General features: G+C 33.4%; 1 protein-coding gene and 1 pseudogene across 2 annotated transcripts; one reads left to right on the forward strand and one right to left on the reverse strand.

The window, feature by feature from the left end:
- Window positions 1-3,605: 3,605 nt before the first annotated feature.
- Window positions 3,606-12,486, reverse strand: LOC122583655 (annotated as a pseudogene).
- Window positions 12,487-16,365: 3,879 nt separating this feature from the next.
- LOC122582404 (transcription factor-like protein DPB) lies at window positions 16,366-20,353 on the forward strand. Of its 2 annotated transcripts, none has more exons than XM_043754794.1 (9): window positions 16,366-16,802; window positions 17,482-17,561; window positions 17,650-17,693; window positions 18,332-18,394; window positions 18,673-18,816; window positions 18,935-19,003; window positions 19,100-19,198; window positions 19,643-19,713; window positions 19,787-20,353. In XM_043754794.1, the coding sequence occupies exons 1-9, from the start codon at window positions 16,552-16,554 to the stop codon at window positions 20,022-20,024; spliced, it is 1,059 nt and encodes a 352-aa protein (XP_043610729.1). In that variant the 5' UTR covers window positions 16,366-16,551; the 3' UTR covers window positions 20,025-20,353. The 2 variants fall into 2 exon arrangements, with proteins under 2 accessions (XP_043610729.1, XP_043610728.1); XM_043754793.1 differs by having other exon boundaries at window positions 16,367-16,802; window positions 18,670-18,816.
- The last annotated feature ends 519 nt before the right edge of the window (window positions 20,354-20,872 follow it).

A 20,872-nucleotide genomic window follows, 5' to 3' on the forward strand; every position in this document is an offset into this window, starting at 1 on the left:
AAAAGAAAAGAGATGATAAGATTTGATAAGGAATGAAAAAGAAAAGAAATTATATATATATAATGCATTCTCGAGTTTAAAAAAAAATGAAAAGAAAAAAAAAAATCAAAATGATAAGTATATTCTTGAGTTTAAATGAAAGGAAAAGAAAAAGAAAAAAAAATATAGTTTTACAAATATAACCTTATTATATAAATTATTAAAAATAGATTGAAGGGTGAAATAGTACTTCTATATAATTATCATTTTTTTTTCTTTTCAAATCACCTCACAAATTGCACACACAAACACCAAATTAACCAATAGGTGATATCGTTGAATTCCACACTTTTATCTTTCAAGGGAGTTACGTGTACTACTATCAGCTCCATCGAAACCATCCCGAACCTATTTACGTACCACTGCCAATACTTGCATTCAACATACCCCCAATACCACCACAGCCTCAGTCATCATTCTACCTCGGCCAACCCCTTTATATCCGACCACTATTCGTCGGTGTTGCTCAAGGACTATTCGTCACACTTGATCCGTTTCAACCTTATTCCCCAAATCTCCCACCCACTTTCGGCCGACCAGTGCTTCATGGACCATAACCCTTGGGTGATCAGTTGGTCATGAATATCCCACCGGATGATGGAAATAACGTGCCTAGATCTAGTGGATGAGTTGGGTGGACGGATGACAGCTTATGATGGTACAAGGGTGTGGAAGTTAAGTATGATGAAGAATTTTTAAATTATTTCGTGTTTAGTATAAATATTATGTGTTCAATCGAGTTTTTATATTATATATATATTTCGCGTTATGTTTTTGTGTTTAGTATGTATGAATTTCATCTTTAAGCTTCTCCGAGATCTAGTTTAGTATGATGTTTTAGCTTTAAGTATGAATTTCATGTTTAAGTTTAGGGATAATGTCCATGGAGGCCATCCAAATATTAAACTTTTTTTTAGGCCACTCAACTATAAAAATTTACTTATAGGTCACTCAAATATATAATTTGTTTCGTTTCAATTAATTTTAACTAAAACACTTGAAAAAGTTATTTAAACTACAAAAAATGTTATCATTTTACAAACTCAACACCGTAGATTAAAATTAATGTGTAACACCTTTTATATACTTAACTAGTCTTTAATACTCGTACGATGTACAGACTCACTTATTATAGTTTATAACTATATTTATATTTGTATTACCATTATAAAGATTTTGACTGGTGTCTTATAATTTGACATTTACGATCTATTGCTATCGATTAATTGTTATATGATGGAATAACTTCGAAATAATGATAATGCAAATAAAATTACAAAGTATTAATCTATTTTAATATTAAAATAACTATTAATATTTATCAATTTAGGATAAGTCAAAAATTTGATAAACATTAGAAAATTTTCAATATATTATGGATGTTAAAGCACTTTTTAGTGTTGTGTGGAACCAAACAAATTTTAAATAGCTAACAATATTTTTATTTTTAATATAATATATATGGTATTTGATCATAATAAGAAATATTCAAATTAGGATATAGGCTAAAGACACGTGTTGCTAAAATATTGTGACACGTGTTAATCAAAGAACGCTGCGATTGCAATCTTGTTTTAGTATATTAGTAGACTAGCTAATTAACCCGGGTTTAACCCGGGATTTTTAATAAAAGTTTTATAAATAATGTTTATTAAAAATAATTAAAGTTTTTTTTTATGTTAGTAATGGAATTTTAGTATGACTAATAATGAATCAATGCAATAATAATTAAACACTATAAATTAAATACTAAATTTATGATAATCTTATATGACTTATTGATATTTTTGTTGTATATAGTTATATTTTTTTTCCTTTAAACTTAAGAAACAATATAATATATTCACTTATCTATTTAATCTTTCTTAAATTAATTATAATATATAATGTCTAAGGTTAAATAAAATTATAGAAAGTAAAAAAAAGAAATAACAAATATAAATATATGATGTTATCTATACTCCTTATTAAAGATTATACACCTCCCTCAAAATGGAAAGTGTTACCAAAATGTCACATGCGAAATTACCAAAATGTCCTTAATAAACACCCCACTATGAAAGGGTTTTTATGAATTACCAAATTTGCCCTTAATGAATTAATTTACATCATAAACCCTTATCTTGCTAATTTACATTTTAAGTCCTTATCTTATAAAATAGTTCTATTATCTTAACATCAACTTACACCACTCGACACCAATTGTCAATGTCATCACTACGCGTCACCAACCCACTATACCGCCGTCGCCGTTGCGCGTGTACCATGCTCGTAAGTTTTAAAAACACTTGTAGCAAGGGACATAAGCTTACCACATAGGAAAAAGGGTTCTGGAAACAATTCTCTTTTATTAATATAAGAGATAAGAAGACAATATTTACCAACTCAGGACTTTAAAATAGTACATGACATGTATTATACATGTAAGTTATAACTTCAAACATTTTTAGATTTTCAGAAGTAGAGATACTTTTACATTTTGATAAACTTTTGATATAATTTCGATCAAAATTGGTAAAAATGAAACGAAGCAGAAACTTTGATGGCTTATAGAAAATTTTGATATTTAAGTGACCTAAAAGAAAAAAAAAAAGTTGATAAAACTATTGGCCTCCATATGCATTATCCCTTAAGCTTAATTAGTATGATGTTTTAGCTTTAAGTTTCGATGGAGTTTTTTATGATTTCATCGCGTTATGTTAATTTTCATGTTTAGTATATGAATTGAAGTTCATTTTTAAGTTTTGAAGTTCTTTTCAATTTCGCATTATGTTATCATGTTTAAGTTTCGATCTAGTTTTTTTTTATTTCATATTATGTTATCATTTTAATTTTGTATAATTCTTCTTCAAGTTTCAACCAAAATATTTCGATAGTTATGTACAACAATTCGACTAAATAAGTTATTAATGGTGATGGATCTTCTATAATCTCATATGATGTTTTCCTTTCAGTTTTCAACTTTAACATTTAATACTTTACACTAACAATTATATATGATTAAACCATTATAAATTTAGATTTTTAAGAAACCATTATAATTTAGATTTTTAAGCCTGTCAATATTTTTATGACGTAATTAGAGAAACATAATATATAATAACAATATACTAAGGTCATAAAGCAAAATCGATTTACTTGTATATAAACATACCCGGATTCAACAAAATAAGAGCTATCATTTGCTATGAGATCAAAATCTGTCACATTCTTTGTACATTCGGAAAACCATATACATCAACCCCCCTCCCAAAATTAACATAGCTATAAATCTCTATAAAGCATATTGGTTTTTTATTTTTAAAAATTATACACTTTTTTCAATATTCCCATAATACCCTTTACACTTTTTTTTTTGCTAATAGTAAGATGATGACATGTGGAAAAATCAAGGGGCAAGATTAGGAAAGAGAATTAGTGGAATCCACATGTCAAATTTCTAAGGTATTAGGTTGATTTTTAGGCATATGAGTTAGGTTGATTAATCATTTTCTTTTTTTCTTTTTTTTTTTTTCTAAAATACCCTTGTTTAAACATAAAACCTTTAAATACATCTTTTCCCCATTCTCTCTAAATATAACACACTTTCATTGACCTTCTATCACCCTCCGCCGTCGCCCTTCTTCTCCACCACCGCCCTTCATCTCCACCACCGCCGCATCGCCCTATGCTCGTCATCAACATATTCAAGCGAGGCATACTTAGATAAATCAACCAACAAAAAATTAAACTGTACAGTTGCAACCCCCGGACACGCTCTGCACATATCACCACACTTACTTTTACTGGTTTTTAAAGTTCAACCTCATGAAGATCGTCGCAAAAACCATCACCATTGGTTGTTTGATCAAACAGCTGGTTCACTTGGGATGAACGACTTTTGAGGCATACCAAAAACTCCTCCTCTTGGTTTTATTCCACTACTAGATACCGAAAAACGTTCATCGGTACTTCCACTCCATGAGGCTGTTCTTCTCGAGTGAGGTGAGCTGGATGCACTCATGAAGGATGGCACTCCCCCTTTTGAGATATTATCCATGCTTGCAAATCTTTGCATGGAAGATTCATACGAAGGAGGTTGGAACCGGTTATGCACCGAAGTTGGTGAATGATTATCACCAGTTGTAGTTTTTTGTTGTATGTTTTCTCTGAGAGCATCGGCTGGTTGTTCAGCCAAGGGTATGGACATTGGAACGAAGAATTTTGGATTTGATTTTGTGATTGGTTTGACAGAAGTTGCAGATGCGGACTGGAACAACTTAGTTGGGTTCCCCCCACCTTGGTTGAAAGTATCAACATACCTGTAAGGAGCATACAAAACATTACTCATATCTAGAGGTGGCAAGCCTAGTTACTTATAAATGGTTGATTTGGGTCATCCCATATCATTTAACGTGTTGGATGAATGAAATAAATCTAAAAGGAAAAAATCAGCGTATTTTAAATGCATAAAAACTTCTTAAATCATTTTATTTAAATAAAAAAGAGCAGAGAACTACTGAAATAGTATAATCTCAACAATCATATTTGACAGGATAAAAGTTTATATAGAGTTATGAACTTTGACACAAGTGTTTCAAGTCAAACTAATTTACCACAACGGTAAAAAAAAACTGCAGGTTTGACACTAACCTATCTTTTGACAAGTTACCAAGTCCATTTTGCCACGTCTAATCATATTATTGAAATAAAAATGTGCTTCTAAATGACCTTTCAACGCAGTCTAATCGAATATATAATTCCTGAACTAGTTATAGAACAAGAAAAACAGAATCAGTCACCTTGCACGAACTCCCGTCCTTCCGAGCGTTGAAAATTGGCTTGAGGTGGCTGGAATTGGTGGAATTCCTGAACTTTTTGAGTTTGAAAATTCTGAAACTCCATTGTTAAGACTCCCTTCACTCTTTGCATCTTTGAGCCATGCTCTGGTGTTCCATTCTGAAAAGTTGCCATTGTGGGTGGTGGAGGAAGTGATGCCTCCTCGCCTTGTGGATCAACACCTTCTTCTACCCATCTTTTAAGTTTATCATCATAATAAAATTTATTAGTCTCCCCCAATTTTGCCTGCACACATCAAACGTATTCCTTTTATATACTGAAGGGGGGCAACATAAAACCAAGTCCCACTTTTTTTATATAAGTATCAACACCTTCCTCCACCCATGTTATAAGTTTATCATTATAAATAATTTATTCGGCTCCCCCAATTCTGTCAGCGCACATAAAACGTATTTTTTCTTTTACTGAAGGGAGGCAATTTAAAGCCAAAGTCCCACTTTTTTATGTAAGCATCTGTACTGAATCTTAATACAATCCTAACTAGCCTATAGGTGCATTTAAACAAAGTATTTAGGGTTCAAAGAATCAGTTTAGAACTAATCGCAATACTATAGTAAATTGATTGATAGACGAACTGATACCTGTTTGTCCGGGCGAGGTTTTAAAACTAAACCAACTGTCTTTTGGAAGAGCTGTGAGCCAAAACGTCTAAAACGCGAAGTAGATGCTTTAGTTTGAGAATCTGGAGGGTTTTCTTTTGAAGAATCCACCTGATTCTACATAAAGGTTTCCACATGATATATTATAAGAAAATTCCTCTGTTTTTCCCGTAACTAATCTCTCTCAAATTAACCAACAAATAGTGCATTGAGAAAGTACTTCAAAAAAATTGAAGAAATTTAACACAGAATTATGTAACAACCTGCATAGGTGATCGACCAAAATCAGGCTCAGAAACGCTTCTGTTATGCATGATTCTTCTACTGTTACCCTCTGCAGACTTCTGACTGATGGACTCCATAGATGCAGATGGAACCAATGACGACATTGCCATTGTTGACTGACTAGTGGATACCCAAGGAGGCGTGGGTTGCTGATAATGGTCATTTTGTACAGCAGAAACAGAATGTGATGGGGCGAGTGGTGGTCTATTATTCCGATTGTCAAAAAGGTTGAGAATTTTTCCAACTAATTTAGGAGCTAAATTTGTAGAAAAACCACCCTGAAAAATAGTCACAAAGAAGTTTAACTTTCAGAGGATATGTATATATATAGAATTCTGGCAATTTGAAGCTATTTACTAGTAAATGGGTCGATTCAGATTATGTTTTATCTCTAGCGGGTATAAGAGAGAAATAAAAAAACCATATTCAAGGTAATGGGAATAAAAAAGCCTCGAATATAGATATAGTTCATAACACCTCATAAATCATTCTATTAAAAAACTGAGAGATGTTATGTGCTCCTACAATTCGCGCCTACAAATTTGCTACTCAATGAGATGCTTACATTGGTGTGGGCCTATTTAGATATTTGTGAATGACAAGTGTATGCATCTCATTGAGTAGCAACATTTGTAGGCATGAATAGTTGGAACAAATAGTAATTCTCTTAATATATAATTTAATATTATAATAATTTAAATTTGGAGCTAATATTACCAATTAATTAAAATTTGGCCATCAAGTGTTTGGTTCAACCCAATGACCTGACTCTCAGCAAGAAATTGCATGTTTTAACCCAAACTCAATTCAACTCATAATCCAAATCGCGTGAATAACAATAACAGTGTATGTTTTACCTGTTAAATGACAATGACATGTGAGTAGCTATAAAATGAAAGTTTTACCTGTTGGTGATTTTTTATCCTATCCTCCAAGGATGTAACCAGATGCCTCCAAGTTTCTACTTCAGGGGATCGGCCAGTTTTCAATGATCTTAATATCAATTGACAATACCTAAATAAATAAATAAAAAAACACTTAAAGGGGAAGGACATGAAGAAACAATATTACAAAAAAAAACAAGATATATCTGTATGCGTACTTCAATGAATCGGAGAGTTTTCCTACTTCAGCCAACATACTGGCATATATAAGCTTATACGGTTGAAATGGTAGCAGGGTAAACTGAGAGTTCCCCAGAAGCTTTGAATATTCATATACCTCTGTCCTCTGCCATATTCATGATATTGTTATTCCAAGTTTTAAACATACTATTACAAGAACATAATTAATATAACTATCACACATTATGAATGGGAAATATAGAAAGGGAAACTGACCCATTTACCAAGATCAACTTTAAGTTATACTTTGTACATAAATGTAAAAATTTGCTATAGATGAAATGAGTCAAATAGGCCAAAAAGCGTTGGAAAGTGGTCCAAGTTGTAGTTATATGCTTACGATCTTCTCATCGCTTTATTAAAAAAGTATTAGATTATCACTTTAGTGGTGTTTGGACAACTGGAAATGCATTCAAAATGATAATATGATAAAAACTGCAATAACATGTGTTTTCCATTTGGCCTTCAACAAAATGGGTTATACTTATAGGACATTGTAAATGGGTGTCCTTATGTTGTTTCAAGTTGTATTAATGAGATGTATTTACTATTTAGTTTTAGGAAATTTCTAATCACTTAAGCAGTCAACAGATACAATGACTTTAAACTAAAACTTCATCAATTTCTTTTTCCTATAAAATGCTTTTTATGAACTGGAGAAGAAGTTTCTGAAATTAAGGTAAAAGAAATGATTATATGGGTGATTGTACTGATATCAGCTTTATTGCAGCTGGTATAAAACTAATTATGTGAGAAATAATTAGAAACAGAATCAGTTTGTGGAAGCTTTAGAACTGGTTATCAAAATGATCGGTTCCAAGACACAAATCTAGACATCCTCATAATCATACAGAATTATTAAACAGATTCGATTATTCATCCACTGCTTTTGATCTTTTACCAGTTTTGCACAAATATGACCTGTTTTAACCCTTACCCAACATGTAGAACCACCCAACTTTCAACCTATTACTCAGAATAGTAATTGCATATAATAAGGTACCTGAATGGCTTCTGGACAGGCATATGTGCGCGGATATTTCAAGTGGTCTGCGCCAATGAGACACAGTCTAGCACTATCTGAATACGGCTCAAAGTTTACTTCTGCAACTAAGTAGCAAATGTGTGCCGCAATAACCTGAATTATTTGTCAAAAAATCACAAACATGAAAGAAAAAACAGAATTACTTGACATGAAAAGTATATCAATAACTATATATATGGTTGGATATTCATTTGCAGCACTTACATTACTTGTTTCCTTCCATAAACGGTCTCCAAGTTCAAGAAGCACTAGATCATCATACATGTTCCTATTAGCAGTCATCATAGCTAAATTCTCTTCCCAGTTATCTACCATAGCATTGGCACCATGCTGAGCCTACAGCAAAGAAACCAGTGAGCATTTGAGCAAGTAATCCACATATCAGCCAAGAAGATATCTTAACATTCAGAAGAAGGGATGTATATGTTAAATTGTTGATAAATGAGGATATGGGTGGATTGGGCAACGGGTAAGGTGGGCTTAAAAAGAATATGGTAGTTTTTAGGCTAGGTCAGTTGGTTAGGGTTGACCCGTCAATTCTTAATATAATGGTCCAAATTTACAGTGAATAGACTTTAGTAGGTTGTGAAGTGAACCACTTGAGTTAGCTCAAGTGGCCAGCCGCCCCCTACAAAGCCGGGCCCACCATGTTTACCCCTTATAATTGATGGGACCCAGGTTTGAATCCACCTGCAAGCATGCTTGAGAATATTTAACCATAAATATCGCTCACGGCTCATGTGTGGGTAATTTGGTGGAGGGCATGTGCGGCATGCACATGTCATTACCAATGTGGTAACGGGGATCCAGGTATTCCCTCCAATCTACACCTAGTAGGTTGTAAAGTGTGAACACGGGTAACCAAAATTGACCTTTAGACCCATTTGCTTTTTAGCCAACCTTTTTTCATGGTACATATTTGACCATTTAGGAATAATATATGACCATGATACCTGTGCGGGCTGTTGAAACATATTTACAGCAGCAGAAGTGGCATCATTTGCCAGAGAGTCAGTTAGAAACACATCCCCAAGCTCACCAGCAATAAGTAAGCATAACGTCCGCAAAGGTGAACCTGGTACAAGATCACGAGCCATCTTACTAGCAGTATCCGCAAAAAACTGCAACAAAAAGCCCAGGCCCATGCAAGCAGTTTTAACAACAAATAACATAAAACAATATAGATTCCTGTAAGAAAAACTAACCTGACCACCAAGTTGTTTTGCAAGAAGAAGGGCGATACCCCAAATATGACCCTCTTGTGCACGATGAAGGGCTTCCATCTTTCTACCAGAAACCAGTAGAGTTTGGACCTCGGCAGCAGATGCCTAAGTCATATACATAAGCGGTAGAAGATAAAGCGATTTCAAGGAGAAAGAAATACGAGTGGCGAAATGGCTGGGTTGGTAAAGGATCAAAATGGACAGTTCTTAGTAGGGATTATAACAGATTGGGTTAGGCCAACCTGTAAACACCTTTTCTCCAAAAATTACCTAAATTACTAATAAAATGATTTAGGTGGTTATATGCATACGTAAAATACATTTAAGGAAGCTTTGACATGTTAGGGACCTTTGACCAGGTTCCTTTATAAATTAACAAGATTTTCTTTTGAACTTTTTGAGATAAAAAATAGCCCAAGTAGAACCATTTATAGATTAATGAGTCGAAATGATCAAATAAGACGAATACCCTGGTTTGTCTTTCTGAAGGTAAGTACTGCAAGCAGTTGGCAAAAGCACCATAATCACCGTACGCTGCAGTGTTTCTCTTTGCAGATGCAAAGAGTTGAGCAACAGCTACATCAGGTGCATCATTTTCCTGGAACATGTACCAAAATACCAATATTAACATTTACAGTGTCAGCCGATTACATGAGGAGCATCATGAAATTCATTCTTATCAAAATGTTTTGAGACAAAACTTTAAGATTTCTTATATGATTGATGGACCGAAGTCTTTTTAATGCCTTTAGTGACTAAATCAATATTGCTGCACAATAATATATGAGAACTTTAATATGGGAAAAACAATATAAATAAAGAAACACGCTATAATAAGAATAGTCTCATAATTTTCATAATTCCAGAAAGACTCTAAAATGGGAAAGAGTTGCTGTGTAAGTTAAAGTAATTTATGGAAGATAAAAGGACTGCCCAGTATGCAAATACCGTACTCAAAACAAACAAAAAATTATCAAAATACAAATATGGAAGAGTCTCATCTTTTGCAATGAAAACAATACATAAGTTTATCACCCAAACTGATGGGTAGAACTGTAGAAGTGTTGGTAAGAACTAAGATATGTGAATTTCTTACAACATTTGAATATAAAAGATAATCCATAAAAGCATAAAAAATCAACAGACCTATTTTTACCTTTGATGTAGTATTAGTGCCAAAAGGAGAACGCAATTTCCCATAGTGTTGTAAAGCTATTTTAAGCAAAGAAAGGAGCAGCCTTAAAACGTAGTCTTTCTTGTAATCGGCATCAGTAGGGTGCGCGATCCTCTCATCAAGCCATTTATTCAACTCTTTACCAACATTTCCACTAGCCAGTGATCCCGGAAACGATTGCTGCCAAAGAGTATGAAAGTAACTATGTACACCTGTCTTGCTGCTTGATGCATCACCAACTCCGGTGACAAGTTCCGCCAGATTAAAAATGGATATTAACCCAGAGCTAGAATCCTTCAATAAGAGAAGTAAGCATTTGTCAAACAAAACCTGGACAACAATTAAGGTAAATTGAAAGGAAGCACATTCCATTTTTAAGAAAACTAATAATGAGAATTAAAATACAAATTTGATCTAATTTCAACAGTTGGCCATCAATATCTTTAAAAATAAAACCTTCCATCTTTTTCTAGCCCAAATCAACCACTATTTATGTTAAGGGTTAATATTGCCACCTCTAATAGAAATACTGAAACTACCTTGTTAAAAATCGAACATAAATGGTGTGAGTCTAACATAAACACGGATAAAGATAAGAAAAAGGAAAAGGAAAAGGAAAGTATAAATATTCATATATATCCATTGAGAATGAAGATTCACATGCTCACCTGGCCTCCATAGGATGGCTTTATGAGAGCACTTGTTTCCTTCATGACAATTAGCTTCCCACCAAACCCGAATGTAACCAATGCATGAGCCGGTTGGCCAATTGATGATCTTCTAATAGTAGGTCCATAAGATTTTTGATGTCCACTCTGACAAACACTTTGCTGAGAACAACTTAACTGGCTGTGATTTCCAAAGGCCGGTGTAGCTTTCATCATATCACTGTGTTCTGTCTTTGATTGACCAAATGATTGACTGACGTTTCCACCGGGAAACTCAGCACGAACCTCTCTAGATTGATATGAAACCGTTTCCCCATTATCATAATACTGCTGTTGATTAACATTATTGTGAACACAAAAATTAGTGCCAGAAGATTGCTGTTGTTGAAGCGTATCAGGTTGCCAACCTTGTTTACTATATGTCCCATTCCAGTTATAGTATGATCCAGACCGCTTATCAAATTGTTCATTTCCATAAGAACTATTACTTGCTGTAAGACTACTTGGCTGGGTTAGTTGAGAATTATATGTGTCCACAGAATGGCATTCTTGGATATTCAGGTCATTATACCGACCGGGACATTGAGGATCATAATAAAACTGTGGAGGATACACGAAACTATTTCCTTGTGATGTTTGACCCCAACTTGATGAACTCGTTTTAGTGTGACTTGTTTGTGAATTTGGACTCCAACTCATTAAACTTTCATTTGTTAATTTTTCTCCTACAAAAGATTGACCAGTTTGCTGTGAATAAGTAAACTCTGTTTTCACATTGGGAATAGTCCAGTCAGATGCAGAATTTGAATTATTCACCTTTTGTGCATTTGATGCTGCATTATAACCATCATCAACTCGATACCATTGTCCGGTATATGCATCATACTTATATCCTTGATAAGGATCCTCCCAATACTGACTGCTATTAACATCTTGTTCATCCGTACTTGGTCTCCCAGATGTCGTATAACCTTGACCCTCTTGAAATGATGCGAATGATCTATTACACTCCCACCATGCGACGAAATACTCACGAAATTTGCTTCACTGTTAACAAAGTTATCCACTTTCCCAGCGGGATCAACCAAATCACTATCAAATTCCGTAAAAAAATCAAAGTCCGATCCAAAAACGTTATCATCTAACGGTTGAGCAGTAAAAGCACTCCACTGCACCTCCTTAACAACCGAACCACCTGCAGTCCCATGATCCCGACCCGCAGTAGATTCTCGATTCACGTTATTAGTAACAAACACATCACCCGACACTAACGACTGACCGGTCCCCACTGTATCGTCAATCAACTCATCTACAGTACTAAAACCTGTATTACCTTCTTCTTTCTCTTCACCACCTACGCCTACTTTTCCCAGTTCTTTAACTAAATTAGGTTTAGCTTCAATAGAATAGTTTACCAAATTACTTGATTCCGTTGCATCGACATCATCGACCAACTTATCGAAAAAATCTTCATCAATAGTATCCTCCATGAAGTATTTAACTCAAAACCTAACCCAATATGTATATATATATATATTATAGATAGATAGATAGATAGATAGATAGATACAGGGAGAATATATAATGATATCTAGGGTTTTAGCGATCACAAGAAAAAAAATAAAAAAAATCAAACAAACACATTCATTCTGAAATTCCGAAAAGCAACTGCATGTAAAAATAAATAAATATTAATCAAAATAAAAATCAGTACATTAATAGATTAATGAAGGAACTACAGTTACAACATTTAGATACAGAAATCTATATGTACAGATAGAGAGAGAAAGAAAGAAAGAAAGAAGAGAGACATACACTAAAATTTTTGCACCAGAGACAGAGGACTCAACAATCTCTCTTTTTTTTTTTTTTTTTTACGAGTGAGTTACGAAATTAACCCTGAATTGTAGAATTTTACTGTTTGCATGGAGTAAAAACAAACGATGCAAGCTTTAGTTCGAATTAGTTTGTCTGTATATTTTGGAGTGTAACTGAGTTCGCAGGAAGTGGTGGTGGCGTTGTGTAGGTTGAGTGGTTTACGTACGAATTGTCTGAATAAACTTTTCTTTACAATTTGTTTTATTTAACCATTATTTAACTATTAAAATGGCTAGGTAAAATAACATATTTTAGGTTACTAACGGGCCAAATAACCCAATAAACTATAAACAAATGGAAATAACATATTTTAGGTTACTAACGGGCCAAATAACCCAATAAACTATAAACAAATGGAAATAACATATTTTAGGTTACTAACGGGCCAAATAACCCAATAAACTATAAACAAATGGAAATAGCTCAAGAAGCGGCACCAAACTCAAAATTAGCCTGGGTTCGTTATGATTTTTGTCATGTTTATTATTGTTTACAACAAAATATAAAAATTCATTCTACCAAACACAAGAACGGTACCCGCGTAATGTTAACGAAAGTAGCAGCGGCTGTTGCTGACGATGTAGTTATTAATGTAAAAATAATATATATAAACAGAAGTAGTGTACTTATTTTAAAAGTTGAGTAATATAGGTTGTAAATAGTATTCTTAAGGATATTATATATATACATCAGGTGCAAATATTTAATTAGTAAATAAATAAAATATGCAGTTTGGATAGATAGAGATTGTAAAATATCTAAAGGGTATTTTGAGTAGATAGATTGTGTGAGTTGAGAATATGTTGAAAGTTAAGGGTATTTCGAGAATATGCGATAATTTGTTTTGTAAAGGAATAAAAATAAAGATAAAAATATAGAACCGGATTTCCACCGCCTCCTCCAATGTACTTTCAAGATCGACTTTAGCACGTCTGTATTGTTCAACGAGAACATTGATACTGCTTGTTTAGCCATGTGATTGAATCACTTAAATAGCCAAAAGTTGAAACCTTGCTATCGGACTCTAGATCACTTGATCGCACAGTTGCTTAAATAAATCTAATATATCAACTATGAAATGTAATGAAGTCCCAAAGTACAATAGCTTAATAAGTGCTCTTAGTTAGCAACATATATAAGGAACAAAATTGATTAAACTAGTATTCGGTTAATTTAATATTACTTTTTTAGTTTCATGAGCTTCATTTGTTTAGATAAGTTAATTGTATATTTAATTTAATAAACTTAATCAAGGTTACAGAAGTCGCTAAACCTTTTTTAAGTCAGTTGACTAGGGATTTGAGAATACTTGGGCCTATACGGGAGTACTCGGGGGTCAAAGCGACAATGGCGGAAAGTGCTCAGATTAATCCATTGACTCAACGCGCTGCCTTATAACGAGTACTCGGGAAGTATTCGGCTCGACTCGATGAGTTTAAATTATGTGTCATTTTATCACATTATTCATTCCATTTTTATGTCATGTATATTATGTATATAACATATAATGCTTATTAGTCTAATCCATCAATTAATTAGTTAATTTGGCTAATAAAGATTTTGACAATTTAAAGTGAGTGTGGGGTTGTCAAACACCTAAGTTAAGTAAAAAATCTCTTACATATTAATATTTTAATATTAATGAATAAATGATGGGTCCCTGATTTTTATGAAATAAAAAATCAAGATGTGAGTAGTTTTTCACCCAAGTTGGATGTGTTGTCCCACACATTCACTTCCCCTGTATCAATGTATCATTAAGAATTATTAATCACTACTACATTATAAAGTATGTGTTTTAAATTGAGGTATATTATGAATGACTATTTTTTTAATTAATAGTTATTATAACTATTGTCGTATAAAATACAGGTTTAATTTAGATTTACAATAACTATATTATATTTAGAGCCGTGTTAAATACACGGATTGTTTATGACACACTAAAGATAAAATTTAATATATGTAATTCAAAAAATGATGTGAAAGAACAAACCAATACATGCAATTATAAATAATGTAATTAAAATTATAAAATAACAAACTGGTAAATTCAAATATAAATAACGTAATAAAAATCAAAGTAACAGAATGTAATAGTGGAACATTGACGAAAGCGCTCAATTTGTCCGTCTATCAATATCATGTCAATGTTTGTTGTTGTAACTGTTTTGTTAACAATACAATTAAAAAAACCTATTGTAGTTTTAGTTGTGGTATTTGTTTTTAATGAAATCTTGGATTATATAGTTAAGTCAGTTGATTAGAGATTTGAGAGTGCTTGGGCCTATGAGGGAGTACTCGGGGGGTCAATACGGCCATGGCAAAAGTGTAAATTGGTGATAAAAATTCAAAAAGTGTAAATTATATTATGACATGTATTAATTTAATTAAATTAGAGAAATTGAGAGTTGTGATTGGTTAATTGAGATTAGATCAGTTGTCTTTTAGTATATACGAGAGTAAGTACCCGTGCGTTGCGGGGGTAAAATTGTAGGGTGATAGGTCATAGGTTGTGAATTTGTGATAGGTCATAGGTTGTGACATGTCATAGAGTGTGATAGCCAAATGCTTTAGCCGTATGGGCTCCATCATCGGATTTAAAAATTCGTCGAAAGTATATCGAATGACATCTTTAATGAAAGAGAATGATATTTTAAGAACACCCATATAATTTTTATAATTTATCAATTTACGGTTTTTGAGATAAAAGATTTTGAATTAATTAGAAAAGTTTATGGAGGAGAGAGAAAAATGAGTGGTTGAGATTTGAGGAGAGAGAAAAATGAGTGGTTGAGATTTGAGGAGAGAGAGAAAAAATGAGTGGTTGAGATTTATTTTAAGGATATTATGAATAAGTGATAGGGGTATTTTAGGGTTTTCACTTGTTGAAAGTTGAAATTTTAGAGAGAGAAAATGCTTTATAATGTAGTAGAGATTAAGATTAAGAGTAAGATTAAGATTAAGATATATATTATATTATAAAAAAATAGTCTCATGTTGAAAGTTATACGAGAAAAAATTGTATAAAATACCCTTAATGATTATCGTATTACACTATTAGTACTCTATCTTTTCAAATATCTCATTAACCTTTACATCAATTATCTACACCATTCGACGCCACCGCCTCTAACGCCAACCGTCGTCAACCATCGCCATCACAAACATCGTCACATTAAGCAAGTATCGTGTTAGCAAAGGGAAGTGATTAATCCTCATAACTAATTAGCTTAAAAATTCTCCTAACGATTGGATGATGACATGTGGAAAAATCAGGGGACAAGATTAGGAAAGAGAATTAGTGAATACCACATGTCACATTCTTAAAGTATTAAGAGAATTTTTAGGCTATTTAGTTAAGAGGATTTATCATTTTCCGTTAGCAAATATCGGGTGAAATAAAGAAAATAAAAAAAATTGCAAAGAGTGACACATAGTTGGACTTGCTACGGAGTCATTACCAAACAAAGACTTGTACAAATTACAAACCTGAAACCCTTATTCTTGTTTTCCCTCTCATCGACATCTAATAATAACAAAAATCAATTTTCCATATATCATCATAACTAAATCCCTAATTAAAATTCCTTCAAAACCCACTTTTAATCGACCAAATTATCACCTGGGTATCGATCAAAATCCCAAATTTTTGATTAAATCTTGGTGGGCTTTTAATGGTGATATCAAACAATCAAGACAAAATTAGTGGGGATAAGAAAAAACCAGTTAATTCCAAAGGGGGTGGTGGTGGGTCATGGGGCACAAACGGGTCGGGTCAATCCGTTTCGACAAGTGGCAGTGTCGGGTCACCTTTGACCCGGAGTGATTCAGCAGGAGGAGGAGGAGGAGTTGTGACACCTGTTCCTGAGAATAAAATTTTGAGGTTGAATACTCTTGATAGTGTTGGATCTCAAGAAGTTGTTGGGTGAGAATTTTTTAATTTTTTGTTTAACTTTATCATATACCTGCCCTGCGTAATTGGATACCGTTGTCGTTATTTTTTTCTTCTTTTCGGTTAGTGTTTTTGATGTATAAAAATGATATGAATAGTGTGAATTGTGTAAATTTGTAGAATATGTTATTGTTGTAGCTTTTGTAACACTAAAGTAAAAAGTATAGGCTTATATGGGAAATGGTATACATAATTATGTTTAAAATGTGTCATGAATGTTAGTTTGTAAATGTGATCGTATTTTGGCTCCGCGAATGAGGCCGCGTCATTGTCATGCTTAAATTGGGTTATAGTTTGTGATTCAGTGGGTATATACGTGTGTGTTTGTGTTAGAGAGTGGTTCGGGAACAAGGTCACTTCATGGAGAAAAGGGTAGTAAGGATTAGTGCTATTAATGCCTGATGCATCATTTTGTTTTACTCATTGATGCAACCGTTGTTACACTTTTGTAAACCATATCCAAACTCATGCACCGTATTTTTTGGTGCATTGATCAGACTTGTGTCAACACCAAACTGTTTCCTGCCATATTCTCCGTAAGGGGACTTTTATCATGATCCTTTCCGGATAACATAGAGTCTTGACTGTTGAGTCAAGTTTAGTTTGCTTTCGATAATGCTATTTGACTTGACTAATGCGAAAATTTAAACAGTGATAAAAAGAAGAAGCAAAGACAACGCGCAACTGGACCGGATAAAGGAAATAGAGGACTTCGGCAGTTTAGTATGAAAGGTTTGCTCCTTTCCTTTCTGATTTTGCAAATTACCATTTGTGATTTTTAGTGTCAGTTAATGTATGTTTTAATTTTTGATGTGCATAGTGTGCGAGAAGGTTGAAAGCAAGGGAAGAACCACTTATAATGAGGTTAGTGGATTAGTTGTCTATTTCTGTGCTCTTCTAGTTTTATCTACGTGTTTCACTTGTATTCTATGTATGTTTGTTACAAGATTTTCAGTTTAACAATTTAATGTTATAATGAGATAAACTACATTATCATGATTAGCACCAATAAAATTTTCATTTTTCATTTATCTCTAGAATGCTTGTTTATTGTGTTCGTATATTTATAAAAAGTCAAGCTTTGCAACAAATATAGTGAATCCACAGCTGATGAATACAAGATAGTTTGTTCATTCTTTTCAAATATATGTAGCCAGATTATGTATAATTTTCATTTACTAACCGTACATGAAGGGTCATAGTTAACCATCTCCAAGGTGGCCTAGTGATAAGCCATCTTGAAGGTCTTAGAAGAGACCAAGGTTCGCACATCACTGGGTGAATATCTTGGGAAGTTGGGATGACCAGGGAAAAAGTCTAGGAAGTTGCCATGAGAATACTGTTTAGATGTGTGCATCAGAGCTAAGGCTTTATTTTCCCTGGCAGCCTGAACATGAATCCCTCTTCCTTTACCCGTCTTACACAAAGCGCCATAGTTGACATGTTTCAAGTCACGTTGCAATCTTAAAGCATAAACTGATATATGTTAAGCTCAATTTCAGGTTGCAGATGAACTTGTAGCCGAATATACAGATACTAGCAACGCTGGCGAAACTGCTGATCAGGTAATGCATAGTTAAGGACCAAGGAGAGTCATGGGCTATCTTTCTTATGCCTAAAATAGTGTTTAAATTTTTATCCAAATTTAGTGAACTCAAACCAGTTTTTATCAATTTATTAAATAGTAGTAATAGTGATGGTAAATGCAAACACATTAAGTTTTAAAGGACATCTTGAAAAGGGAATTTCTTGGTATGTGGGGAGTATATTATACGTTTATTTTAGTAGTTTTTCTAGATACTTACACAAGCTTCTTGTTGTCTTTGAATACCTATTTCAGCAGCCATATGATGAAAAGAATATTCGGCGAAGGGTATATGATGCATTGAATGTCATCATGGCAATGGATATTATATCTAAAGATAAAAAAGAAATACAGTGGAAGGGTTTTCCAAGAACTAGCTTGGATGATATCCAAGAGATAAAGGTTTGCAAATAGTTGGCCCTCTCTATATATCTTACTTTTGATAGGATTTATCAAATTTTTCTTTAAAAAAGGTCTCTTAAGGTACCGAGATTTGATTATTTTGCTGTTCACATGGCAGAGGGAACGTCTTGCTATAAGGAGCAGAATGGAGAAGAAAGCTGCATATCTCAAAGAACTGCAGGATCAAGTGCGTTATATTATTCTTCTTGTTTTTCTCTCTTTAAGTTGAAACTGTTGATTGTTTTCCTCTAAATTGTTAACTTGTCTTCCTTTCCCCTCATAGTATGAAGGCCTTCAGAATCTGGTACATCGGAATGAACGGTTATACAGTTCTGGAAATGCTCCAAATGGTGGAGTGTCTTTGCCTTTTATACTTGTCCAGGTATGATTCTTTGGCAAGGTGTAATAGTTTTCATGTTGGTAAAAGAAATGAGTCAAGAAATAACCATATTTTTCGTTAGCATTTGTTGAAATAGTGATACCATTTTGAGCTCACAAGAATACTTCGTGTTCACATTTTCTGAGAGTTATGTTAGATACATCATATATGACTTATAGCCAGAATCTAAATTGAGCTATGCGTCCAATAAAAAATTACATTAATTTTGAAACCAAAGGACTAATATTTGTGCGAGAACGTTTATTCTTAGCAATCAATGATCAGATACTGTATGTCCATAAGTAGAGGAATTCGTTTACTTTTGAGGTCACAACTCACACGTAAAAGTATCACCTGATCTTTTGATTTTATGATTTATCTTTGCCCGGAAATAGTCGTATGATAAACTTTTGACACTGATACAAAACTAATGGTCCCATGTTGTAGACTCAACCTCACGCTACCGTGGAAGTGGAAATTTCAGAAGATATGCAACTGGTTCATTTCGACTTCAATAGGTAAGCACACGGGTTTTAAAAGATGAATTTTCATTTTGACATTATTTAACTTATTTAATTAACTTATTTACAGTACTCCATTTGAGCTACACGATGACAACTACGTTCTCAAGGCAATGAAGCTATCTGGCCAACCAGAATTTGATGACATGACAATCGACGTTTCTGACCAGCCAAAAGAAGAAGTCATAGCAAACGACACATCTCCAATGTTTTGGACTCCTTCAAAGCCCACCGTGCAATCCGGCAAGCCGTCAAGCTCGCCACCGGTTCCTGGAATTCTTAAACCTCGTGCCAAGCATGGCCATTAGGTATTGTTGAACTTGTTGACTTAGCAATGTGTGTCCAGCTAGGGGTTTGACAGGATATATATTAGTACTCGTCTTTGCTAATGGTATATTGGCTGCTTTATATACTGATGATAGGTAACTTATACTCGCTACATGCTAAATCTTGAAAATGTTAAGAGGGCTGCAGTTGTTCTAGTTGTTAGCAGCTTTCTTTTACATGGTAATCAAATTATTTTCTAGTTGATCTGTTTGATTCATGATATAGACAATAAATCATTTTCATATATATAGACTATGTAGTTACATTGTTTCGTATTAATGTTAAGAAAAACCATTTCTTTCTTCTCTTACACTAATGCCACCATTCAGAACCGTTCAAAACTACCATAAGATGTTGTTTTACAAGGGTACAGCAGGTTGTCCCTTGTTGCATAAAATAATTGTAAAACGTTTCAATACCAAATTACTAAAATGACTTTCAATTTATATTTTGTTTATTGATTTTGCTAATGACAACGATATTCATCGTTTCCTACGTGAAGGATGGAGCTTGTCTTTTTTTACTGCATTATGAAAAGTTAGGAACTTATTAGGATTTAACTTTTATCGTGTTCGAAAAAAGAAAAAGTTGCAACGTTTGAACGCAAAACTCTTCTCTATAAAAAGATATTCTCTCAATTTAACTCTAGATCAATAAAATTAAGTAATTGAAAAGGGTTAAAAAATAATAATAATAATTACCCGACGACATACAACTTTAACACCAAGTCACCAACTTTAACAGCAACTTGATTTAAACATGTGGTCATAGGTATCTTTTAAATCTACTATGTGAGACTGGGGTGAGTTTACCTAAGGTTTTAAGTTTA

This window comes from Erigeron canadensis, chromosome 9, assembly GCF_010389155.1.
Source record: "Erigeron canadensis isolate Cc75 chromosome 9, C_canadensis_v1, whole genome shotgun sequence".
In the NCBI taxonomy this organism is placed as follows: Eukaryota; Viridiplantae; Streptophyta; class Magnoliopsida; order Asterales; family Asteraceae; genus Erigeron; species Erigeron canadensis.